General features: G+C 38.2%; 1 protein-coding gene across 2 annotated transcripts in view; it reads right to left on the bottom strand.

The window, feature by feature from the left end:
- Nucleotides 1-24,867, bottom strand: part of edrf1 (erythroid differentiation regulatory factor 1) — a 73,229-nt gene that overhangs the window by 29,905 nt on the left and 18,457 nt on the right. The window contains exons 7-18 of one of the 2 annotated variants that reach the window (XM_078223408.1): nt 24,557-24,658; nt 24,232-24,353; nt 20,626-20,737; nt 18,363-18,510; nt 16,626-16,737; nt 10,349-10,460; nt 9,397-9,663; nt 9,024-9,095; nt 7,425-7,575; nt 6,583-6,774; nt 1,604-1,804; nt 508-726 (exon numbers count right to left, since the gene is read on the bottom strand). In XM_078223408.1, coding sequence (XP_078079534.1) covers nt 508-726; nt 1,604-1,804; nt 6,583-6,774; nt 7,425-7,575; nt 9,024-9,095; nt 9,397-9,663; nt 10,349-10,460; nt 16,626-16,737; nt 18,363-18,510; nt 20,626-20,737; nt 24,232-24,353; nt 24,557-24,658 — 1,810 coding nt within the window. The remainder of the gene's footprint in view (nt 1-507; nt 727-1,603; nt 1,805-6,582; nt 6,775-7,424; nt 7,576-9,023; nt 9,096-9,396; nt 9,664-10,348; nt 10,461-16,625; nt 16,738-18,362; nt 18,511-20,625; nt 20,738-24,231; nt 24,354-24,556; nt 24,659-24,867) is intronic. The other variant, XM_078223407.1, reaches the window with a different exon arrangement.

The raw sequence follows: 24,867 nt of genomic DNA, 5'->3' as shown, positions 1-24,867 counted from the left end.
TCAGGGGATTAGCAGGGTAAATATATATGGTTACGGGAATAGGGCTTGGGTGGGTTGTGGATGGCCGAATGGCCTCCTTCTGCACTGTAGGGATTCTATGATTCTATGAATTTAACATGACCAATCCACCCAACCCGCACATTTTGGACTGTGGGAGGAAACCAGAACACCCGGAGGAAACCCACGGAGACACAAGGAGAACGTGCAAACTCCACACAGTCAGTGACCCAAGCCGGGAATCATACCCGGGTTCCAAGAGCTATGAGGCAGCAGTGCTAACCACTATGTCACCATGCCGCCCTCACATTTATCCGCATTATACTGCATCTGCCATGCAGATGTTCACACATACAACCTCAACTTCCCCAAGAACTTTTAAATTTTTTGCTGTATTTTCCTATTGCCCGAGGAAGCAACAAGTTTGTTTCAGATAATTTGGAGTTCATCAGAAAGGTTTACAGAACAAGAACAGATAGTAAACAAGCTTCTTAGGTTAAAAGTCCTTACCTGCTCCCTCAGTCTGTACAGCAGCAGCCTGATTCATATAGAAAACTCCAACCTCATTTCTGCTGTTGCCTAATCGTTTTAACACTTGTGTTTGTTGCTCTATAACATGAACATTCTGATCACAAGAACGTAGCAATTCATTTGCTGCCTCGTAGCATTTGCAACTAACTGAAAGTTGGTATTCCAAGTCCATATAAAGCTCTGTGGCCCAGCTGAAAGCTAAAATAATGACACTGTTACCACTCAGATTGGGGAGAAGGGGAGGGCATGTAAGAAATTAGACAAAAGACAATCAAATATTATCAGTTTTAGAAACATTCTTCCCCACCTTGCTACAGATTATGGTTTGGATCAGATATTTGTTTGTTCCCGCAGTTCTCTCCACATTCTCCAACCCTCTTCAGCCAACAATGGTGAAATATTGAGCTATGATTCTAAGCTCCTTCCAGTATGTGTCTTGACAGAGTAGAAGAGCAAAAAAATAATCTTGGCCCAATTACATTCTGAGGAGAGGCTACGGGATGATAATCCAAGTGGAAATATCCTCGCCCAGCCCTGTAGTCAACAGTAGTACTAATATTACTGTCAACATGGAGATCCAAAAGAGCAAAGACCAGGAATACAACCTGGGCCTTTCTGGGTCAACGCTATGCCATATGGTGGATTTATCCACTACACAGAGAGCCCAAATTACATTTCATGAGAACGTTGGAAGTATCAACTTATTCTTGACAAATCCAAATCTATGCAAGATAGAATACTGCAATTTGACAGTCAATATTTGCAAGTCATTTGCTCTAAGGCCAAAGGTTTGAAAGTCTCAAGGGTGGCTTCAAAAGTGAAAACTTGACTGAATTTCTGGTCAATGAAAGGAATGATGGTGTAAGTCATGCTCTCACTGACACGCCATTGTTTAGAGGCACACGTAATGGAGGAACAACAGGTACTGCAGTGATTTGCAATTGCACAGGTTTTGCTGCAGAGGGATGCAAAAGCCATCCTATCTGCTGCTTTGCCTGGGAGAAATGATTGCATGCTGACTTGAATTATTCAGTGCACAATTTTGCAATACAAAAAAGTAAAGATGAAAACTAACCTTGGCAACTGGACTCTCTGTGGAGGCTATGCAAAATTTCTTGATCCTCTCTCGTTTGATAGCTATATTCCTCTTGATAAGCTGCTCTATTATTGGCATTTTGAGCTAACATTAACTGAATGTCACCATTAAGTGTCAAACATTGACTAAGAAAGAACAGGACTTCAGGTGACAAATTGTTAATAAGGCAGCAATAGGCATCTGTCAACAGGGAGGGAAAAACACAAGTTAAGACAATATGCTCGTATTAGAAATACTATTGTTAGTGCATTGCACCGGAGTATGGTGACATGGGGAATTTCACAGTAACTTCATTGCATTGTTAATGTAAGCCTTACTTGTGACTAATAAATAAACTTTACTTTTACTACATATCCTAGAAGATTTGCTGTGACATGGTTCATAGGTAGTCCAGCACGTGGGGTGAAATACAGAAAATTATGTTCTAACATTTACCATCATTCCCATTGTAGTCCAATTTCCCATTGCTGCATGATAGCAAAATCACTGAAACACTGCATCCATGACAGATTTGCAATATTTGCTTGAAGCACAAATAGTTAGTGAGTAACTTGCTTACTTTTCAAAATCCCACTAGAAGACTTCCTTTTTAGCTCTATTTATTATGAAAGGTTGATTTTCTTTTTTCTCCCAGAAACCTCTTTAGAAGAATTACAGCTCATGTTAAAGCTATCATTGTTAGCCAAGCAGGCTTATCCCATTGTTGAATCGCCACTGTTCAACGTGTCAACCAGGAGACCGTTTGTCATTATCCAAACCTGAATGATGCATCTAGCTGTAAAGCCTGATCTCAGCATCAAAGTATCTCACAAACACACCCTCAGATTGCATATCAAATATCAGTACCCTTAGCGGAGAAAAATCTAATCTCAAACATATTCAGCACAATTATTATTTTACATTTTAAAACATGAGTATTTAAACTATGATGTATTTACCCTGCTAATCCCCCTGACATTAAGAGGCAATTTTTCATAGCCACCACACATCTTTGGGAGGAAACCAGAGCATCCACAGGAAACCCACAGAAAAATGGGAAGGATGTGCAAACTCCACACAGGCAGTCGCCCAAGGCTGGAATCAAACCTGGGTCCCTGGTGCTGTGAGGCAGCAGTGTTAACCACTGTGCCACCCATGTTTAGTTTTTTTTTGCATGTTAGAATCGAATTTCCTAGGATTTGTATATTAGAAAAGGTTATTTGCTCATTAGATAAAAAAGGCTGTTCCCTTAGTGATGACTTGGAGACTGAAATCAAATGGGGAGAAACCTTTTTCAGGTTAAGTTTAAAAAAAGCTGAAACTTAACAGGGGGAGAACTGGTACTGAATTAATACAAAGTTAGAGAGCACCATTTCAGTTTAATCTAAGAAAAGGTGAGTAAACAGCACCACTGGAGCAGGGAAATGAAGAGAAGTGGTCTTCAATCATTAAATAGTTGATAATTGAGCTGGCAGCTACATATGTTTAAATATGTTAACTAAATGTCTAGTCCCAATGATCAGGAACAGTGCACAAGGAAACCTATGACTATATGGCCAAATTCCCCTCCAACTCGATTTTCAAGTTTGCTGATGAACCACCGTAGTGGGTCGGATCTCAAACAATGATTAGACAGAGTACAGGAATGAGATAGAGAATCTGATGAACTGGTGCGGCAACAATAATCTCTCCCTCAATGTCAACAAAACAAAGGAGATTGTCAAGGACTTCAGGCAGCGTAGAGGAGAACATACCCCTGTCTACATCAATGGGGACGAAGTAGAAAGGGTCAAAGAGCTTCAAGTTTTTAGGTGTTGAGATCACCAACAACCTGTCCTGGTCCCCCCGTGCCGACACTATAGTTAAGAAAGCCCACCAACGCCTCTACTTTCTCAGGAGACTAAGGTAATTTGGCACGTTAGCTACGACTCTCACCAACATTTACAGATGCATCATAGAAAGCATTCCTTCTGGTTGCATCACAACTTGGTATGGTTCCTGCTCTGCCCAAGACCACAAGAAACTACAAAAGGTCGTGAATGTAGTCCAATCCATCAGGCAAACCAGCCTCCCATCCATTGACTCTGTCTACGCTTCCCGTTGCCTCAGCAAAGCAGCCTGCATAATTAAGGACCCCACGCACCCCGGACATGGTCTCTTCCACCTTCTTCCGTCGGGAAAAAGATACAAAAGTCTGAGGTCGCGTACTAACCAACTCAAGAACAGCTTCTTCCCTGCTGCCATCAGACTTTTGAATGGACCTACCTTGCATTAAGTTGATCTTTCTCTACACCCTAGCTATGACTGTAACACTACATTCTTCACTCTCTTGTTTCCTTCTTTATGAACGGTATGCTTTGTCTGTATAGCGTTCAAGAAACAATACTTTTCACTGTATGTTAATACATGTGACAATAACAAATCAAATCAAAAGGTCAGCACTGTCAAATTATGCAATGGAAGTATTTATTTAAAACATATGAGAAATTAAACATAACTATAGTTTAAATTTATTCCATGAATTGTGAATTTAAATCCAACAATCCAGCATTGCCAATATTTGACCTTTGTTGCTATCAGCAATCTATTATCTATGAAAATGGCAACAGGGCAAGAAACAGTAGAGGCTTCCTTTTTCAACACGGTGGGCAGATCAGTATCTTTTAGTGGAACATATGGGAATGCCCTCTGTCCTGTCCATCACAAACAACATACAATTTTATTGTACATTCATTGGCATCACTGTACTGAAACAGCTCTTACCAAAGTCACAAATTACATCCTACGTGGCTGTGACAAAAGTAAACATTCCCTTGTCCTTCTTGACCTATCTGCAGGTTTTGACATGGATGACCACACCCTCTCCAATAACCATCCAGCTGGTTGGGACTTCACTATCTGGTTTCATTCTTAACATCTAACAGCAGCTGGAGAAGCACTTTCAATGGTTTATCTTCCTGCTTCATCATTGTTACCTCTAGTATCCCCAAGAACCTATCCCTGGCCCCCTCTTATTTCTCATTTACATGGTGCTGCTCATCAACATCACCCAGAAGCACAGTTAGTTTTCACGTTTACTAACAACATGCAACTCCACCTCAGACTGCCAATCCAGTATTAGATGATAAATTTCCTCCAATTAAAATGGGTATGTCTGAAGTTCCATCCTTCATTCCCTTACTGCCTACACCATTCCTCTCTCTGGCAAACAGTCTGAAGGCAAGCCAGTCTGTTCGCAACCTTAGTGTCACATTTGATTCAGAAATGAGTTTCCAACATCATATTTGTACCACGACCGCCTATTGCCACCTCTGTAACATCACCTGACTTTGCCCACCTCTGTTCATTAGCTGTTGAAACCTTACTTTATGCCTTTTTTAAAAATTCTCTGACTATTTTAGTGCACTCCTGGCTGGTCTCCCACATTCTACCTTTTATCCAAAACTCTACTGCCCATGTCTTAACTCACAGCAAGTCTCCTGTGCTCGCTGTCCTATAATGGCTCCTGGTCAAGCAATGTCTTGATTTTTAATTTTTCACCCTTTTTTTCAAATCCCTCCATGCACTCCCATGTCTTTAATCTCCTCCAGCCCGATAATACTCACAAGATGTGTGTGCTCCTCTAATTCTGACTGTTTAATCACTCTACTATTGTTGGCTGAGACTTCAATTACCTATATCTGGAATAACCCCATACATCTCTCGGCATTGTTACCTCACTTTCCTTCTTTAAGGCACTCCTTCAAACTTTTTCCTTCAAGTTTTTGATCACCTAATCTAATAGTGTGACTTAATGTAATGCTGTGTTTTATAATGTTCTTGCGAACAGCCTTTGGATCTTTTTTTACTACAATAAGGGTGCTATATAGATCCTAATAGTCAAAATTAAAGATGAAGTTTAAATATTCCAATCCTGCCCAATCACACCATATTTTCTCAAATCTCTCTCAAATAAAATATTATGTTTTAATTTAATAGTTTTAGTTAACATAATTTAACTTTATCTATAAAGAGAAAGATTGACTTTTTAGCACTTCACTTTAATTCTCAAGATCAAGAAGTTTCAAGTTAAAAATTGTAAGAAAAAAACACTTCTTGTCCATCAGATTTGTAATCCTAGAATGAATTTTCTAACGTATGCAATGAATATCCCTGCATAACACATTCTGGCATAAGGGATTTCAAATGCTCTGTCACGGTAGCACAGGTGGCCCATCTAGACTATGCCGGTTTTCTGAAGAGCAATCCAGTGAATCTTTTTCTCCCCCTCCACTTTACTCCCATAGCTCTAGGAGTTTATTTCCCTTAAATACTGATGCAATTTTCTTTTGAAATCGTTAACTGTTCTGCTTACACCATCCTCAATAAGCAGCAAGGATTAATTGTATAAACTGAGGTCAAATACAGGTAAAGGGCATTGAGTATTTAGTCTTTTTAGGAAGACCATTCATAAGACGGTCCGGTCTGTATTGAATAAGCAAAGGGCACCTGATCCCTTGGCAGAAATCTTAACAATTCATCAGTGTCCATTTTAAACAAATAGAAAACAGTTCCAGAAGCTTCCACATGAGCTCAGTTCATATGCAAAGTTGCATATGAACTGACACGTCTTTGCAGGAAATGAGAAAAGCCCTTCTGTTATCTCCCTGCTGCTTCCCTTTGCACCCTGGGATGCAAGTAATCCAAACCAATTAACTTATCCACTCTAAGCACAGCCAACCTTCCCAGTACATCCTATCAATTTTTACCCATCCATTACCTCTACTGATATTTTGTCAACAACCAACTCCTCAGCAGTACAAATTACTCTATATATCCTACCTTGCCCTGAACCTCCAAGTATATATCACCATCTTTATCCCCAATGGGATCCACCAATCTCTTGCTACCCACTTACTGAAGTAGTTACATTAATTCTTTAAAAAAATCATTTTCCAACAGAGCAGAACATGTGCAACAATAAATATGTAACCACTTACCAAGAGACTGTAGAGCAAGTTTAATATATCTTAGTGCTCTACCATACTTTTGCAAAGTTGTAGCTGCATCAGATAGAACAAAGTAGGCTCTTGAAGCTTTAAAGATTAGATTCAATTTCATTTGATATTGCCATGTATCTGGGATCATCCCAGATTGACTCGGCAGCTTAACTGTTTTATGAGTTGGACCCACTGTGAAAAGTAAAAACATTCAGATCAAATTATTAGCAGAAGTTAAGAATTTTAAAAGCAAAAAAAAAATCATTTAATTAAGCAGGTCACAGGAGAAACTATCTGGATTTGAAACAAATTAATTTAAATGGGTGCATTACTTCCCCGCCACAAAAATATGAATTTTTCCCAATTTGAAAACACATTCTAATGGCAGCAAGAAAGTGCGTAAACTTGCGCAAGAAAGCAGTCTGCAATGGAGCATGATCTAAGCACGATATTTATTGCTAAATTTAAATTGTTCACATGCATATAAGTAACATGTACTCAAATGTAACACTCCACACAAGTACATATTAAACATAAAAATGCAACATTTTGCATGCAATATTAATATATTTGTATGAACTATGACAATAATGTTGAATTCCATTTCAACAGTGGATTTGGAATTATAGGAAGATAATACTGTGCAATGATACAGCTTTTAAAACAACATTGGCTTGTCATAAATGTTGCAAGGATTGTCTTTTTAAAATATTTTCAATAAGGTTTAGGAATCAGTAGATGACAGGGCTAAATATATGACCACGCAACTGAGAAAATGTGAAACAAACTGAGCAATTTAAGTATTGCAGGTGGTATTCAGGCTGGAGGTTCTTAACAATTACCTTTATCTAAAAACAAAGCAATCTGCTTCTTAAGAGTTTTGTGGCCTGTGCATTCAGATTCATCCGCATACTTCAGAGGTATTGGAATACTGGGATCAGCAGCTGGGAGATCACTCTCTTTTTTAATACTCCCATCAACAGCCTTCAACCCCTGAAGGAAACAACTAACATAATTAAATTGAGCATAACCACAGTTCTTGTAGTGAAGACAAATCACAAAGGTCATATAAAGATCTTTAATAATTTGCCTTTATTTTTATGTTGAAATAGTTACAGACAAAATGCAACATTCAGACAAAATATACCTTTTCCTAGGCACCTCACTAATCACAATCAATGTCAATCAGAGTTTGCAGCATTCATTCAATCTAGAATAATACCTAATAGGCATATACAAATAATTTAATAACAGAAAGGTCCAGATATTCAGTAAGTCAGTCAGCATTTAAAAAACAGTGAGCAGCATATGATTCCGGGTTTCCTGCCCCTATCTCCAGCTGGTAATTTTCGCTGGCCTGCATCCTTCCCCCGCTGACCAACTGGCAGCTTTTGCTAGCCTGCACCCCTCACTCCTGACTGGCTCCATTGTGGAGCCACCAATTCCCCCACAATTTTTGTGGAGTCAGGTCAGCTTCTAAATGACTCTCGTTTCACAGTCAGAGGTGTTGTGAACCACAGCCTGGATTTGGGAAAAATGTGAAAGGTAAGTTTAAAAATTCTTACCCATGACCCCATGCCCCTTCTGTTGTTCTCTCACCCACTTCCACATGTTAAAGCAGAACCCCTTCTGAGTTAATCCATTTGAATGTCTTACCTTATTCTGCCTGTCAATGTCTGTACCTTTACTTGGACACGATTAAGTGGTGTGATGTGAGGGAAAGCTTCTATTATTGATACAATGAGTGGCTTGGTTTGTTTGACACTTTTGTAGATTCAAGAAATGCATCACTTTTCAAGGAAGATTTCTGAATTGCTGTTTTTATTGCCATTTATTATCAGGCTCATAGGCTCTGTACATAGTGTATACTGGGTGAGGGGCATGAGATGGGGGATGTGAGGGTGTGAAGAGTGAGGGCCAGAGGGTCTAACAGCTTTTAAAATTACAATGGCTACTGTGGCCACCTCCAAACTGCTTCTGGGATTGGCAGGTCTGATTCGATGTGCCGTGTCCCCACCCTAGGACGAATACTACGTATGATGGGGCTCTTTACATCGACGGGTTCTACTTCCTGGAAGCTTCCCAACTTCATGCTACCTGCCTCAGTAACAAAGATCCTGCCTAAAATGTTCAAATTTATTGCTGTACTTGTGATTTTTAAAAAAGAAAACATAAGACATAAAATATCAATTGGCAAAATTATAAAAAAGTACACATCTTAATGACAAATTTTAATCCATACATCATACAAGTAACAGTTCATACCAGTACAGCTCCCTGACGGGACAATATAGGCCCGATCAAGAACCTCATTTTAAAGGTATATATAATCTGCTGCAATATTGCAAAATGTGTAGCATAGGCTATGTAAAAACAATTGTGAGAATATGTTAATGTTTGTACAAAATAAAATCATGAACTAATGCATATTAATGGATTACCTCCAGAGCGTAATTGAGAACAACTCTACATCGCTCCTCTGTATCATGACAAACTGGAAAAGCACAGCTGGGCTTTAAAAAAAAAAGTTGAGTGTAAGACATTCATATTTTATTTAAGTTCAGTTACTCAAAGCAATCTCCCTTAATTTTCCCAGCTTCAGATTACTGTCCCCACTGTAAACAAATCTATTCTGAGAACACCCAAGCCTGCTGATATAAATTTCTATACTTAAATCGAGAATGGGATACAAATGTAGATTATTGACAAACTTAACTGAACAATTTGACAAATCTATCATTTATATTATATAACATTTATTAGACTTGGAATATACATTTGCCAAGACCAAACTTGATAAAGATGAACTCATACCCTTATCTGGTGTATCGACTTATACTTTTCAGGTTCAGACAACTCTCCAACAGATTTAATGACAGCAACTGCTTTGCTATCATCGGAAGGATCAGAGCCATTGCTGAAAGAACCATTTTCATCACTGTCCTCTGGAAGATCCTCATCTTCACTATAACTATCAGAATTCTCATTCAGATTTGATCCGTTTTCATCTTGTTTTGGTGGTTCATCTAGTTGGAAAAGTTCTGAGATCATGTAGTTGGCTGAAGCAATAATCTGCACAAACTGTAAGATTGCAATTGCACAATTAGTTAGTGATGAACTTGTACAGAAATGTGTTTGCGTATTAAGCAAAGTACTCAAATCTAGGATAAATATCAATTATTTGCAACCCATCATCCAGAATATTTTGTAAATGGCACTACATACCACTCTACAGCTTTTTGACAATTTTTTTAAATTACAAGAGTATAAGGAAGTGTAATTCATCAAAAATATCAACATGTGTAAATATTTAGAACTTGTAAAATAATTATTTTAGAAAAGGAAATAATGACACTAGCCATCTGTGAGTAGTTCCAAGGTACAATCAAACTTTAGCTAGCCAATTTCTTATTTTCTAGGGTTATAACATAGATTAGTGAGTACTGGACTCAATCATGTTTAAACTTCCAAATAAAGGTTTTAATAAAGATTTTGGGGTTTGATAATTAAGAGTATGACCATCAACCAAATTATATCAGAAATCTGGAATTTCCACGCAACTGCATAATGAAAATAAAGCTTACTATACGTAATGGACCAAGAAAATTTAAACATTTGGCAGTTTTTCTGTGAAAATATAAAGGTGTTAAATTAATTCATGTGATAAATAATTAGAAATTGCAAAATACAATTTAAGAGCTTGCAATGCCCAATTACTGCTGCTCCTGCATAGAATGAAACAATCCATAACCGATGTAGTTTGTACCTGGGGATGCCTTTCTTTGTCCAGTATTTTAATACAATTTAACAAGAGGGTCCTTATGATCCCATAATGTTTCCTATTCTGAACTTTCTTCATCATCATGTTGCTAGCAACCCTGTAAAACACAGCACATATCAACACAAGGATGTGAGGACTTTATATATAACCAGATATAAACTTTAAATTATTTCAATATTGTCTTAAGTATTTTGCAACAAATCTTTTTTCCTTCAGTACTGCACACGGGTTTGAGATTATGGACATACCTTTGTCTGTATCTCTCCCCTTCTCTCCTATTTCTATATTCCTTCCAAAATTACTCTATCTTTTACCTTTTGTTCCCCTTTTGTGTGCAAGATGTTGAACAACAGGGCAAAGTAGGGGAAGGGGCCACCAAAGGCGGCAAGCAGCATTTTCCCTTGGAGACTTGTGGGAAGAAAATAGGAAGAGCTTGATTCTCAGCAAATCTTTCCCATATGGCTCATGTGCCACTTAATTACTGGCTACCTTTGCAATATCTGCCCTTCAATTTCCCACTATCTATCCTTTCTACTACCTATTCAAACCTTACATTCACCCCTCCCCACCATTACTCAACTCACTTTTAATCTTCATCCACTCCCTCTTCTTTTTTCCCACAGAGACTTTATTTTTGCCTTTAAATTCAAATAACTTGACCTTTTAAGTAAAAGACATTACCCATTTGAGGAGTCAGTATTTAGCTTTGCATTTTAGGGCAGCACGGTAGCGCAGTGGTTAGCACTGCTGCTTCACAGCTCCAGGGACCTGGGTTCGATTCCCGGCTTGGGTCACTGTCTGTGCGGAGTTTGCACATTCTCCTCGTGTCTACGTGGGTTTCCTCCGGGTGCTCCGGTTTCCTCCCACAGTCCAAAGATGTGCGGGTTAGGTTGATTGGCCATGCTAAAATTGCCCCTTAGTGTCCTGGGATGTGTAGATTAGAGGGATTAGCGGGTAAAATATGTAGGGATATGGGGGTAGGGCCTGGGTGGGATTGTGGTCGGTGCAGACTCGATGGGCCGAATGGCCTCTTTCTGTACTGTAGGGTTTCTATGATTTTAAAGGCATCAACAAACCAGATGAGATAACTGGAAGCTGCTTTAGATGAGGAAAGATACGATATTCTCTCCAAAATGTAGAAACCAAATCAAAAGCTACAAATATATACATTTGATTTGCATCTTTGCAATGTTATTAAAGTTTACAAGCTAAATTGTTGTGGTGAACCCGAATATCTGTGCTGTCCAAAACCAAAACTGACTCCGGAGATGTTCCCTGTATAGATTTTCATAAGGAACACAATTGGGGGCAATTCTTCCAGCCTGCTGAGTTCCTCTATCAGCGCAGCGGGCCAGGAGACATAAGCGGAGGCTGTTTAGCGGGCTCCCTGCTGGGCGCCACAGACTCCGTGCATCTCCAGCCGCCGGATTTCAGGCATTGTCAGCTCCCGATCGGGAGATCTGCACTGCGGGGGAGGGGTGTGTGTGTGTGTGTCTGCCTGTCTGTGTGTGTGCCTGGCAGTGCGGGGCTACTGCATATGCACCGATCTCCACTCTGACAGATCGGTGCATGTTCAGTGGTCCACTCAGCACTATGCTGCTGGCCTCTCCAGCGGAAATAGGCCCTGGATTTTTATCATGATTCACGCTGAGGCACTCTGTACTGCACAGAGAGAGGGAGATACATTTTGAAAATCTCGCTAAAAAACCAATGGGATTTACTCCAGTTTTTATGCAAATTCAGCACTTAGAATTTTTGGGGGAGAATCCCGGCCAATTTCTTTTTCTAACGCAACTAAAAAATTGATATTAACAAGCACAAGGGTGTAGTTGGTTACAATCAAGATTTCCATAGTGAAGTGCAAGACAACTTGTTTGGTGAACAGTCATCAAAACTTACAAGATTTATGTTAATGTTTCTAAATGTGTAGTTCAAAGATTTTAAACACACTGATTAGGATATTTAGGTAATATAAACTAGTGATGAGAACAATGGAGCAATATTTTAAATTTGAAAAGCTCATTTTCTCAAATGCTTCAGAGGAGTTGACAATGACCTCGAATTCGGTTTTTCAGTGAGCACACACACAAGTGTCATCTACACACAAACTCATTCGAGTTTGGAAATATAGAAACATTAATAAGTGCAAGAGTCGGTCATTCAGCCCTTCAAATATGACCATGGCTGGTCCACTATTTCAAATACCACGTTCCTGCTCTCCCCACACCCTTTGATGCATTTAGTCCAAAAATCTATTTTCTTCTTACATATATTCAGTGACTTGACCTCCACAGCCTTCTGTGGTAGAGAATTTAATACAGGTTTAACTCCCTCAGTGAAGATGTTTCTCCTCATCTCACTTGCACATGGCCTATCCTGTAAAGTAAGACAGTGACCCTTTGCTCTAAGCCCTGTCAGAATTTCATAAATTTCATGAGATACCCTCTCATTTTTCTAAACTCCAGTGAATACATGCCTGGCCATTGCACTCCCTCCATCATAAGTATATCCTTTCTTAGATAAGGAAAACAAAGCTGCACACACTACTCCAGGTGTGAGCTCACCAAGGCCCTGTACAGCCACTGTAAGACATCCTTGCTCCTGTACTGACGTCCTCTTGCTATAAGGATTAACATATGATTTGTCTTCTTAACATGCTTGTTTTTAGTGATTCGTGTACAAGGACACCCAGGTCCCTTTGTACTTTAACATTTCCCCAATTTATCACCATTTAAATAATACACTGCCATCCTACCAAAGTGGATAACTTCACACTTATCCACATCACATACGAACATACAAACATATGAATTAGGCCACTCAGAACCTCAAGCCTGATCCACCATTCAATATGATTGTAGCTGATCTGATTGGAACCTCAACTCCACATTCCTGCCTAACCATGATACCTTTTCACACCCTTGTTAACCAAGAATCTCTCCAGCTCTGTCTTAAAAATATTCAAAGGCTCTGCTTCCACTGCCTTATGAGGAAGAGAGTTCCAAAGACTCATGAATCTCACAGAAAAAAATTCTCCTCATCTCGGTCTTAAATGAGTGACCCCTTATTTCTAAACAATGACCCCTAGTTTTAGATTCTCCAAAAAGAAGAAACATCCTTTCCATGTTCACCCACCAAGAGTTCGCAGGATCTTAAAGATGATAATCAAGTTGCCTCTTCCTCTTTTAAACTGCAGTGGCTACAAACCTAACCTCTATAACCTTTCCTCATAAGACAACCTGCCCACTACTAAACCTTCTCTGAACTACTAATGCATTTATATATTTCCTTAAATAATCAGACCAATACTGTATACGATACTCCAGATTTGGTTTCACCATTGCCCTGTACAAGCGAAACATAACCTCCCTACTTTTGTAATCAATTCTTCTCAATAAAAAACATTCTATGAGCTTTCCTAATTAATTGCTCTACCTGCATATTAGTCTTTTGAGATTCATGCTCTAGAACACCCAGACCTCCGGAATCTTTCTGCAATCACTCACCATTTAGATAATAAGCTTCTTTCTTATTCTTCCGGCCAAAATGAATAATTTTGCATTTTCCCACAATGTTTGCCAGATCTTTGCCCATTCACTTAACCTATATCTCTTTGTAGTCTCCTTATGTCCTCTTCAGTTTACTTTCCGACCTATCTTTGTCATCAGCAAATTTAGCAACCAAAATTCCAATCCCTTCATTACAGCATGTTATACTGTAACTGCCATTTATCTGCTCACTCACATAATTTGTCTAAGTCATCTTGAAGCCTCTTAACATTGTCCTCACCACTCATTCCCACTAAGCACTCACATTCGCACCAAATTGTGTCGTCAGCAAACTTGGAAGTCTATGTGGGACTCTATCAAAAACTTTCAGACAGTCAAAGTACACTACATCCACTGCTTCTCCCTCACATATTTTACTCATTACATCCTCAAAAATCTTAACAGTAGATTTGATTTCCCTTTCATAAATCCATGTCAAAATCCCATTGATATTTTCAAATTTCCTGTCATCAGATCCTTTCTAATAGCCGCTAGCATTTTCCCTACCCCTGATGTTAGGCTAACTGGTCTGCAATTCCTTGTTTTCACACTCCCTCCTTTTACAAATACTGGGGTTACATTTACCACCCTCCAACCTGCCGCGGGGGGGCAGCTTTCAAATCCCATTAATTTCTCCAGCAATTTTTTTAAAAAGTCATACTAATTTCTTTCAATTCATCCTTCTCAGTAGACTCTTACTTGTCTAGTATTTCTGAAAGTTATTTGCATCTTTCGTGAAGGTAGAACGAGAGTAATTTTATTTTTTGTGTACTCATGGAAGTTTATACAATCTGCTTTTATGTTCCTTGCAAGTATACTCTCATATTCTATTTTTCCCATTTTAATCAATTTCTTGGTCCTCCTTTGCTGGACTCTAAACTACTCCTAATCCTCAGGCTTTCTACTTTTTCCAGCAACTTTATTCCTCTTTTGATCTATTATCTTTAATTTACTTTGTTAGTCATGATTGAATTGCTTGGAGTGGATTTAGTTTTGGATAGGTTGCAGTTTCCCATCTGTTCTGTAGATTAATGCCACACATGTAGACAAGTTGCTGGAGGTGAGATGCAGTATTGCGAGGATAATGGAGAAGAAAATTGATGCAATGACATGGCCTTGTTTGACCCCAATTTTCATTGAGATAGGGTTGTGGTGATTCTGTTGGTGAAGATCACAGCTTGCATTTAATTGTGCGGTGGGCAGGGGATGCTGCCAAATTTGAGAAGGATACTCTATAAGCCTTTGCAATTCACGGAATCAAGGTTTTTGCAAGATCAAAAAAGCCATGTAGGGCAGTTGCTGCTTTTCTTAACACTTTTCTTGAATTATCCACGCAGTGAAGATCCTGTCCATGGTGCCTTTCAATGAACAAAATCTGCTCTGCAACTGTGAAAAAATTCTTCGGCCAAGGGGAGGAGGCAATTGAGAAGAATTGTTTCAATGATATTCCCTGGGGTAGACATCAAGGAAGCAGCTCTGTAACCCCAGTGACCTGATCTCCCTTTTGAATTTAGTCACAATCACAGCCTCTCTGAGGTTTCATTGCATATGCTCTTCTTCCCTGATGAGGGATTATGAGGAATTACATCAGACACCTCAAAGCACCAGAAAAGTACCACCTGTGATGCCTTTGCACAATCATCCAAATCCAGAGGCAAGAAAGACTGTCCAACAGTAGCATCTTCTCCCAGATCAATTTGCCCAGTATCGAGGCAGTAATCATTCAAAATCAGTGGCCAGGATATATAGTTTGTACGCCTGACAGCAGACTCCCGAAGCAACTCCTCCACTTGAAACTCGGTCCCAGGAGGACAGCAGAAACACTTTTAGGGATGTCCTCAAAGCATTTTCAGCAACAAAATATGATGACACGAGGTGGCCAGGTGACAAGTGAGAGATATGGCAGCACAATGGTAGTGTCATTGGACTAGTATTCCAGAGATCCAGACAAATGCTCTGGGGACAAGGGTTCAAATCACATCTTGGCAGCTGATGGAATTTGAATCAATTAATAAATCTGCAATATAAAGCTGGTCTCAGTAATGGTGACTGAAATTATTATTGATTGTCATAAAAGCCATCTGGTTTACTAAGATCCTTTATGGAAGGAAATCTACCATCCTTACCTGGTCTGGCCTACATGTAACTCCAGACCCACAGCAATGTGGTTGTCTCTGAAATGTTCAATTCAAGGGCAATTAGGGATGGGTAACACATGTAGGCCTTGCCAGTGACACAAAGAATAAAAAAAAACACTGGCAACATTTTAATTAACTAGATCCATGCCTGACGGAACAGACTTTTTTTGTTAATAATGATGGGTTGCTCTGCCAGAGTCAAAAAGAAATCACGGTATATAAAAAAACACATTCTGGCTGAAAGGATAAACACAATTTTAAACATTAGTTCATTATCTCCATAAATATAAAATGATATTGTTTATATATAAATAAATATGGTCATAGAATTCAATTTAAAAGAGCTAGGAGAGAAACAATGGGCCACATTACCCTCTTGTATGCTGTAAACTTGTTATGGTCACTTCACCTACTATTTCATACATGTATAAAAGGGGGATAATTTACATGACGGTTGCTGATCCAAGTTACCATCCTTCTAATTCCTCCTATTGGCTATCTTAGTTGTATACTACTGGGAAAAAATGCGAAAAAAGAGAAAACGATTCTCTCTACTGATTTGTTTAGAAAACTTACTTATACAGTAGGACAGCAACAGGCATCGTGAAAGGGTTTTGGTATTTGTCTTCAGTTGCTTCTTCACAAAGTGTTGTCAGATCATAGAGTTTTACAATATCACTTCCACTTGCTGGAAGAAACAAAGACAGTAACCATTGTAGAATCATAAGCCGCATGTGTTAGGAATTTGGAAATTAATAAGGTTAACAGTGAACTTGAGATGAAAACAAAATAACAACAAGAAACAGGATTTAGCAGGTGTCTAGAGGAATTGAGGTGAGAATTGTCATATCAGAAACTTTCTTTACCAGAAATCAGTGGGGCTATATACAAATGATAAATTCCAACGGTAAGGAATTTGATAGTTAGATGGCCAAATCTACAGAATGGCATATCAAAGTGGCTGAATAGTACACTATCCACCAAATTCTGTCGTCAGCAAACTTGGAAATCTATGCGGGATTCTATCAAAAACTTTCACACAGTCAAAATACACTACATGAATAGTGCTAGCATCCTCATTTGGGAAGGAGGCTGGCTTTCCATACAACAGTCAGACAGGACAAAATCTTCAGAGAGGCCAGTTCCATCTATGATCAGAGCCCTGTTCCATCTAACATTTAGAGCCAGCAAAGAAGGCAGATATCCTCCTCTAAAAGATATAGTTTCATACCTTCTCTGAACCAGCAAGACTTTTTCCAGACTTGGTCATCTAAACTGTATTGTGTGATAACCATGAGCTGGATTTGACTTATGGGGGTACTAAAGTGGATGTTGTTTGGGAAACGGGGTGTCTTAGGTGCGTTCAGGGAATGTGGGTATATTTTGGGAACGAGAGATCATCTCAGATAAAATGAGGTTTTTAGTTATTAATATACTTAATTGTCATAGTGTATGTTAGTTCTTCCTGTCGTGTCTTTTTCTTAGCTTTTTTATTAATTGTTTACACAAGATTGGGCTGGTTCCTCACTGGGTTGTACATTGGTCTTCACATTTACCAAACAAATATACAGCACTAAGAACCAGTTTTTCAAGCTATCCTTCGGGTTTTGAGACATTCTTGCAGATAGCATCAGCAGAGTTCTTAACACATAAGATATAAAAAGACAACTACACCTGTAACAATTTTAAAGTACTGCAAACCAGACTTTGAAGAGGGGCCTTAACTGGCTTGTGAATCTGGCATGACTAAAATTCAATTTTTAAAAATCCAATCTTAAATCTAACTAACAAATCCAAGGTCATTTTTCTAAAAATGGAAGAAATAAATTTAGTGTTAATGTTAAAAGCAATTTTTCAGAGCCAGATGAAGTAGTTGTGAGGTAGATAAAACTATGTCTTCTCATCCACCAACTTGAAAAAAAGGTGCAATTATTATACAATAAAATGCGAATGCAACTTAACAGCAGTAAGAAACAACTGCATTATAAAATAAAGTGAAGAATAGTCAGGGATGCAAGTTAAAACATGAATTATTCACTGACAACAGGATAGCATTATTTACAAAAGACCATAATTGATTTGTGTGGTTGGTCGTGGAGGTTTCCCTCCTTATTTTTTCCCTTTATGCAGAATGATGCCTCTGAAGCAATCTAACCACACTCTAACGTGTGGACTATTGTTAATGACCAATACAGCTGAAAAGCAGTTAAATAAAAGGCAACTGTACTATATAAATCAGTATATCTCTTGAAATAAACCTACTTTCATAACATTGCTTTAAAGATCAGAATTCTAATGCAATATATTGCTTACCTTTAAAAAGCCAATATGTATGTCCTTCTTTAGTACAGTTTGCCTTTAAAAATGAAAGAATATTCTGAGCAATATCCTTTACCACTTTTGTGGAGAAACTGGAATTATCCAAATTAGGGATGTCTTCTGTCTTTATCATTTCATATCGCTATGTAAAACATGTCAATTACAACAAAAATTGTAAATTGGAATAGCAAATTGAACCTTTGATGTTACTACATTATATTGAAAATACTAATTTTAAACAGAAATGCATTTAAGCTGACTACTGTATAATTTTATCTACAAGGAGAAACATGCATTCATGCATCCATCTGTTTTTGACAATCAGCAATTTTGGAGGCATTGTACCCATCTCCAGATGAAAATCAGCATGCACTACATTCATCCTCTGTCATCCTATTTCTTTTCTGTCCCAACACAGTTAAAAACAGCCATACACTGCGCAAGAACTCACAGAAGAATGAGGATTCTAATCCAGTGTACATCAATGTGAATCACAAAGAACAGCAGATAAAATAAATAGCTGTCAGAAACAGTGTTTTTGGTGATGAAGAGGAAAGTATGTATGCCAGCATTAATAGGGTGAGGGAGATAGAAATAAGACAAGAGCATGAGTGGAAGAGGAGATGGGGTAAAAATGTTAGCTTGAAGTGGGGTGAATGCATGGGAACTGGAAATGCAAATTACACGAATGATGGGAAGAGACAAGAATCACATTTGGGAAAAAGGGAGAGAAGACTGCCAGCACAAACTGACAGGAGCAGGTCAACAGTGGGGTAAAGTTTCCACTTCAAACACAGAGTGCAAATTGCACTCAAAGCTAGTTTTCCAAATTGCCTTTATGACTTAAGTTTCTGCTCACTTATATGCATAAAAGATTTTCCATGAACCAGTGCAATTGGGCAATGTCTTATAATGTAACTATTGTTTTCTTTCTCCTTTCATTAAAAAATATTCCTTGAATATTTGAATGATTTTATTAATGCAACTGAAAATGGATTTATTACAAAAAATAAACATTTTTAATAGGTCAGGCTGACATGTTAACTGTGTTTTTCTCTCCATAGATGCTGCCTGAGCAAATGAGATTTTCCAGCATTTTCCTTTATTTCATTTTTAATGAATGTTTAGTTCATCACTTGTGATGATTTTTAAAGAATGAAAATGACTTAGAAAAACTATCTGAACTAATGAAAAGTTCTATTGGTGTATAGTATTTTTAGCAAATTAAATATATTTTAATATTTAAAATCTATTGAATCTATTAGTGCCTTTCAAACCAAGAGAGTTTTTTTTTAAAAAGAGCCTTCTTAAACAGAAGTGTAAACTTGAAATACTTAGTGGAAACTCGCGATGACGATTAATTAGATTTGGGGAGCGTGGCCAATTTTGCGACCTCGACCAGCTTCCAGTGAAATTCTTTTTAAAAACAAGTACAAAAATCGTGGGAACTATTTGCATTGACAGAACATACATTTGAAATTATTTGATCTTTTGTGCAGCCTACTTTGGACAAATTAACGTACCCCAGAGCATTTAACGGTGGATTGAATGCCTTTATAAGCCATTTGGGTTGGATGGGGTGGTATTTCCGAACTGAGTCTTGATAGGGCGTGGTGTTTCTATGAACCAGGGCAGGAGGATGAGTTTGAAGAAGGTCGATTAACCTTTGATGTAGCCTTTCAGGAAGCTGGGACGAGCTAGTTTATTGTAAATCTAAATGTCATCTAGATCTTTCCCTTTTGGTTATTAAACAAATAAGAAAAAATACAAAAATTTCATAATTTCCCAAAGGAGTCCATATCTGAACATCCCAATGCCTGAGAAAATGTATTAATTTGGAATGAGAGGGGAAGGAACATTTCGAAGATGCGCCTAGAATTCTAAATTTGCTTTCAAGCCCTGTGATCAATAATTCAGGGTTTAAAATCCCCATTTGTTATCAATCACTTAAACAACTAAAGGTAGTGGGAGAAGTTTCAAAATCTGCAGATAAATAATTCCCAAATGCTAGAGTGCCAAAGTTCATGACAAAATGCAACGCTTATGTTTGGAGAGCTCAAATCACCATAAATAAAGGTTATTAGAATTTTAAGATCCTCATCGGCCTGACTAGTAGGAAGGTAAATAACTGCATTTCTGCTTTTTAAAGTTGATTAGATTAAACAATAAAATGAACATATATTAAGGAGTTGAGCTACTAAAAAGGTTTTTTTTAAAAAATCAAACCCAAAACATTAAAAACTAAACATCTTTTTACCTGTACAATTCCATTAACATGAAAGCACATGACAAGTTCTGGAACATTGCACATTAGATTGTCTAGCCAATAGTCAATTCCTGTCAATATGTTAATTGGTTTGTTGCTATCTCTAAAAAAAAGAAACAAAATGTCAGAAGTTTGCAAGACTGAACAATTTTTGCTCACAAAGTCAATGGCAATTGATAAAAACTGAAATGCAGTGCACAGCAAGTTTATCTTTTAAGGCAGATAAGGTGATAGATTTCATGGGTTAACAGGACTTTATAAATGCTTATATCAGATCATGGATGAACCAGAACATTCTCTAGCATAAGCTCTCCTATTTGGTTCCTGCCAGAGACTTTGCACCTTGGTTCCTAATTCCAACTTCCTCCCTAGGTTTTTCATTTGGGTTAAACCGAATGAAACATAAATCTGGTGTTCTGTTTAACCCTAAACTTTAAACTTACAAAGCTTAAATACTTGCAGTGACAGTAGCCCTCACTTCAAAAAAAGGTCACCAATGAAAACGATACACAGCTTTATCTCTCGTCAAGTACTCACTTAGCCAATCTCCTCCAACTCTGATGACCCAATTTGTGCCTATTTTTTAAACTGTCTACTGTGCTCTAGCTCTGCTGCTCTAGATCTGCCAGCAAAGCCTTCAACCATCATACCCCCACACTCAGGAATTCTCTTCTGAAACATGTGTGCTTGCTACATTTTTCCTATTGTCAAACCTTTCATAAGCCTTTTCAGAATCTGTGTGTTTTCAGCGAAGCTTCTGGCTATGTTTCAATTCTTCCAACAACTTTTCAGTACAATTTCCTCCCTCTCTCCCCAGCCATCAAAACATTAAAACTCTGGAACTAAAGTAAGCATTACATAAATTCTAACTTTTTTGTTTAACTGTATGAGCAGTACCTCACTCTACTTCTCTGTTACCACTACTGACTTCAAGCCTTTGCCATACTACCAACCTATCCAAAATCAGCCCATGATGACTCTTAATTTACAAATTCAAAGTCTTTCTATTCAGCTCCCGTCAGCAACTAAATGCTTCTGGCTCTGATTCATTAACTTTCTTGGTTGCTTCCTCAGGCTAAATTCAATGATGCATCATCTAGGCATTCTGTTGAACTAAGCTAACATTTTGCACTCTGTGCAGTTCATTGCCAAAACCAAACATCCACATCTAGCATACTGCTCATCTTTCAGCATATCACCGATTGTTTTTGTAAATGCTTCCTTCACTAGCTTCCCATTTCATAAATCATCATACAACCGAGAACTCTGACTCAACTTCCATCCGATTATAAATATAAAGTCCCACATAACTATCATTTCCATGCTTGGCTAACTGCACTATCCCCCGAATTCATATCAAAGTTATTGCACTTGCCTTCAAATCTCCCCATGACCGCACATTCAAAAGATTTTCTCCAACCATACATTCTGCTTCACTGACTCCTACGAACTGCATGTTCACTATTCCCTCTGCTTTAACATCTAAAGCTCATATAAAGAGAGCTTTAAAGTCAATATTTACCAGTTTCCACAAGTAAATAAACAGAAAGGTGTTTCTGATTTCCCCTTTAAGTGATGGCGTATTTTCTCCAACCCTTCAGTTTTGGAGAGATCTAATCCTCTATTAATAACCTTACAGCAAACTCGAGATATGGTAAAATCAGTGTTAGTTTATCTTACATGTTCGAAACACAAGAGGGGTATCAAACATTCACACAATAAAAAGGATAGGGGAAAGAAGTACAGAGCAATCATCACAGACAAAATAAGAATTATTGTTTCACGCGTGCCCAGAATCAAAAATCCAATGGTGTATTCCTTCAGAGAGGTTAGCCGACTTAAACTGATGTGGGGTAATCCACTTTTCCAGTGGTGCTGACTTCCATGATGCTTAGAAGCAAGGATGAATTAGCCTTGGAGTAGGTACTGGTACTCCAGTAGAAACTGTGTGGCTGAGAGGCAAGCAATTTAAAGCTGGACGGAGGTCTGGTTCTGCTGTTTGGCTGGTGGAAGATAGCAGACTGACTCTCAGCATCACAAGGCAATATTACAGGCACGAGCACCTTGGAAGGGGTCATATGACATGAAAACAACTACTTCCCCTTGGTTTGGGCAAAGGAAGTATATTCCTGATGTTACATCCATTAACAGGTTCGCCAAAGGTTTCAGGATTCTTTTGTCCTCGCAGACAGATACCCTCCATTGGCCAGGGACCTTTTTGCATTTCCTTGGAATTTGATTTCTGCCATCAGTACGTCTTTAGAGATGACGAGATGCTGTGGTTTTCTAACAGCTACAAATACCTTTTGTGAGAGCTATAGCCAGTCATGGCTTCAGGCATTGCAAAGTCTTTGTTGGAAAACAGAACTAAGTAGCCAGGATGATTATTTATATTCGTGTAGGTCATCTTGGCATGAAAATATTTTTAGCAGGAAAGAAAAAAATATTTAATTTGGATTTTTTTTTTAAAGAAATGGCTTTCATTCCTAGTTACATATGGAGCAAGGACAACAGTACACTGACATAGTTACCATACTGTTAGATCCTGAACCTTACAAGACCATACTAATTTCTTCAGTAACAAAAAAGGCTTGTGGATTTAAACACAGTCGAAGCTGACATTTCAACGACATACTCCCTCTGTTGGATGTACCATCTTTTGAATGAAACATTAAACCTGTCTGCAAGTGCACATGTGAAGTAAAAGAGCTCACTGTGTTAGATGCTGGAATTTGTGTGTGTCCAAGTCACCGTTCGCCTTGCAACAACAGAAGTATTATGTGGCCATTCATTCATGTGCTCTTTGCAGGATCTTAGATAATAGTAATGTACGTTTCACAGTAGAAATTTGTCCCTTGGAAACCACAAATTTAAAGTCTAGAACATAAGCCATGTTTTTCAGAAGTAACTTTTACATATGAGTAGTTCTTGTACATTTTGCTTTTAACCGATACCGAATGCACTAGTTTTAACTTGGATTTTTTTGTGAATGGTTACAGCTCCTTAAAATATCTCTGAAAATAATTATGGAACTAGATAGATTTACTGTCAGTCAAGATCAAGTATAGTTGGCAATCACGCACACAACAGAACAAATTAAAATCTGTTTTTGTTTAAAAGTAATTCAACATTCCCTCAAACTTTGCAGTTAACCAACGTAGTAACATTTGTATTAAATTGCACTTGGGACAAAGTTTTGACTGTGCTAGATTGTCTTAATCTGTTTATGTCTAGTGACTTAATACATACAAATAACTGCTTACAAGTCTTGCTGGAAAGTCCAAGAAGGTTCGAGGCCCAAACTTCAATTAGCAGTTTCCAGTTATGGCTCTAGTTGAGCCATTACAATCACCCTCAGCAGATGTGATTGTGGTGGGTGGGTGAGGGGGGGGATGCAGTCACTGACTCAAAAGAGTCACTGGAGTGAATAGCCTGCTACCATAACACTGAATCACAAACAAAAACACCACCGGGGCAAGGTAACAAATACAACCTATGAAATTATAGTCAGCAAGGAACCAATGCCTTCAGAACAGGAAGAGGGCACAAAACGTATATAAGAAAGCACCTTTGAGACTGCACAAAGAAAAGGCTTACCTGAGTCTTAAGCTTACAGCTGGATATTTTCCGCCACCAAAAATAGGCATATTCGAACCCACAAGCATGTGAATATCTTCAAAAGTCCAAAGAATATTCCTGACAAAATCATTTTTAAGTCCCTTTGGAAAGAGAGACAAATTATTAAAGATATTTATTATTAAAATAGAGTAGTGAAGAAAGGAACTTGAACATAAGCAGATATCAAGGAAAATTGCAACAAACTTAACAATACCAATTTGATTTATTAAAAAGCCAATTGGGGCCTATTATAAAAGTTTTCTTCGTTTAGGGAATTACTTGGAAATGGTCATCTTCACCATACCTGACTGTTTTCCCCTTCATTCAAAAAAGTAGTCAGGTTTTGTTCTTTCGGGGTAGAGGCCACCTGCTCTAATACATATGTGGCTTCCAGAGGAACATTCCCCTGCAAAAGGTGCAAGCATGTATATTTTTACCCAATGCACACTATTTTATCATTTGAAAAGAGCGTTAAAACATTAATACAGCAGAGCCTACTTAAGATCGGGTCCCACTGATTAACTTTCCCTCTTTACCTCATGTATAAAATCAATGCAATGCAATTATATTAAAATATAATTTCTGGCTCATCAAGACCTGCTTCTGATTAAAATT

This window comes from Mustelus asterias, chromosome 11 (assembly GCF_964213995.1).
Source record: "Mustelus asterias chromosome 11, sMusAst1.hap1.1, whole genome shotgun sequence".
Lineage (NCBI taxonomy): Eukaryota > Metazoa > Chordata > Chondrichthyes > Carcharhiniformes > Triakidae > Mustelus > Mustelus asterias.
This window is presented reverse-complemented; position numbering and strand designations above follow the sequence as displayed.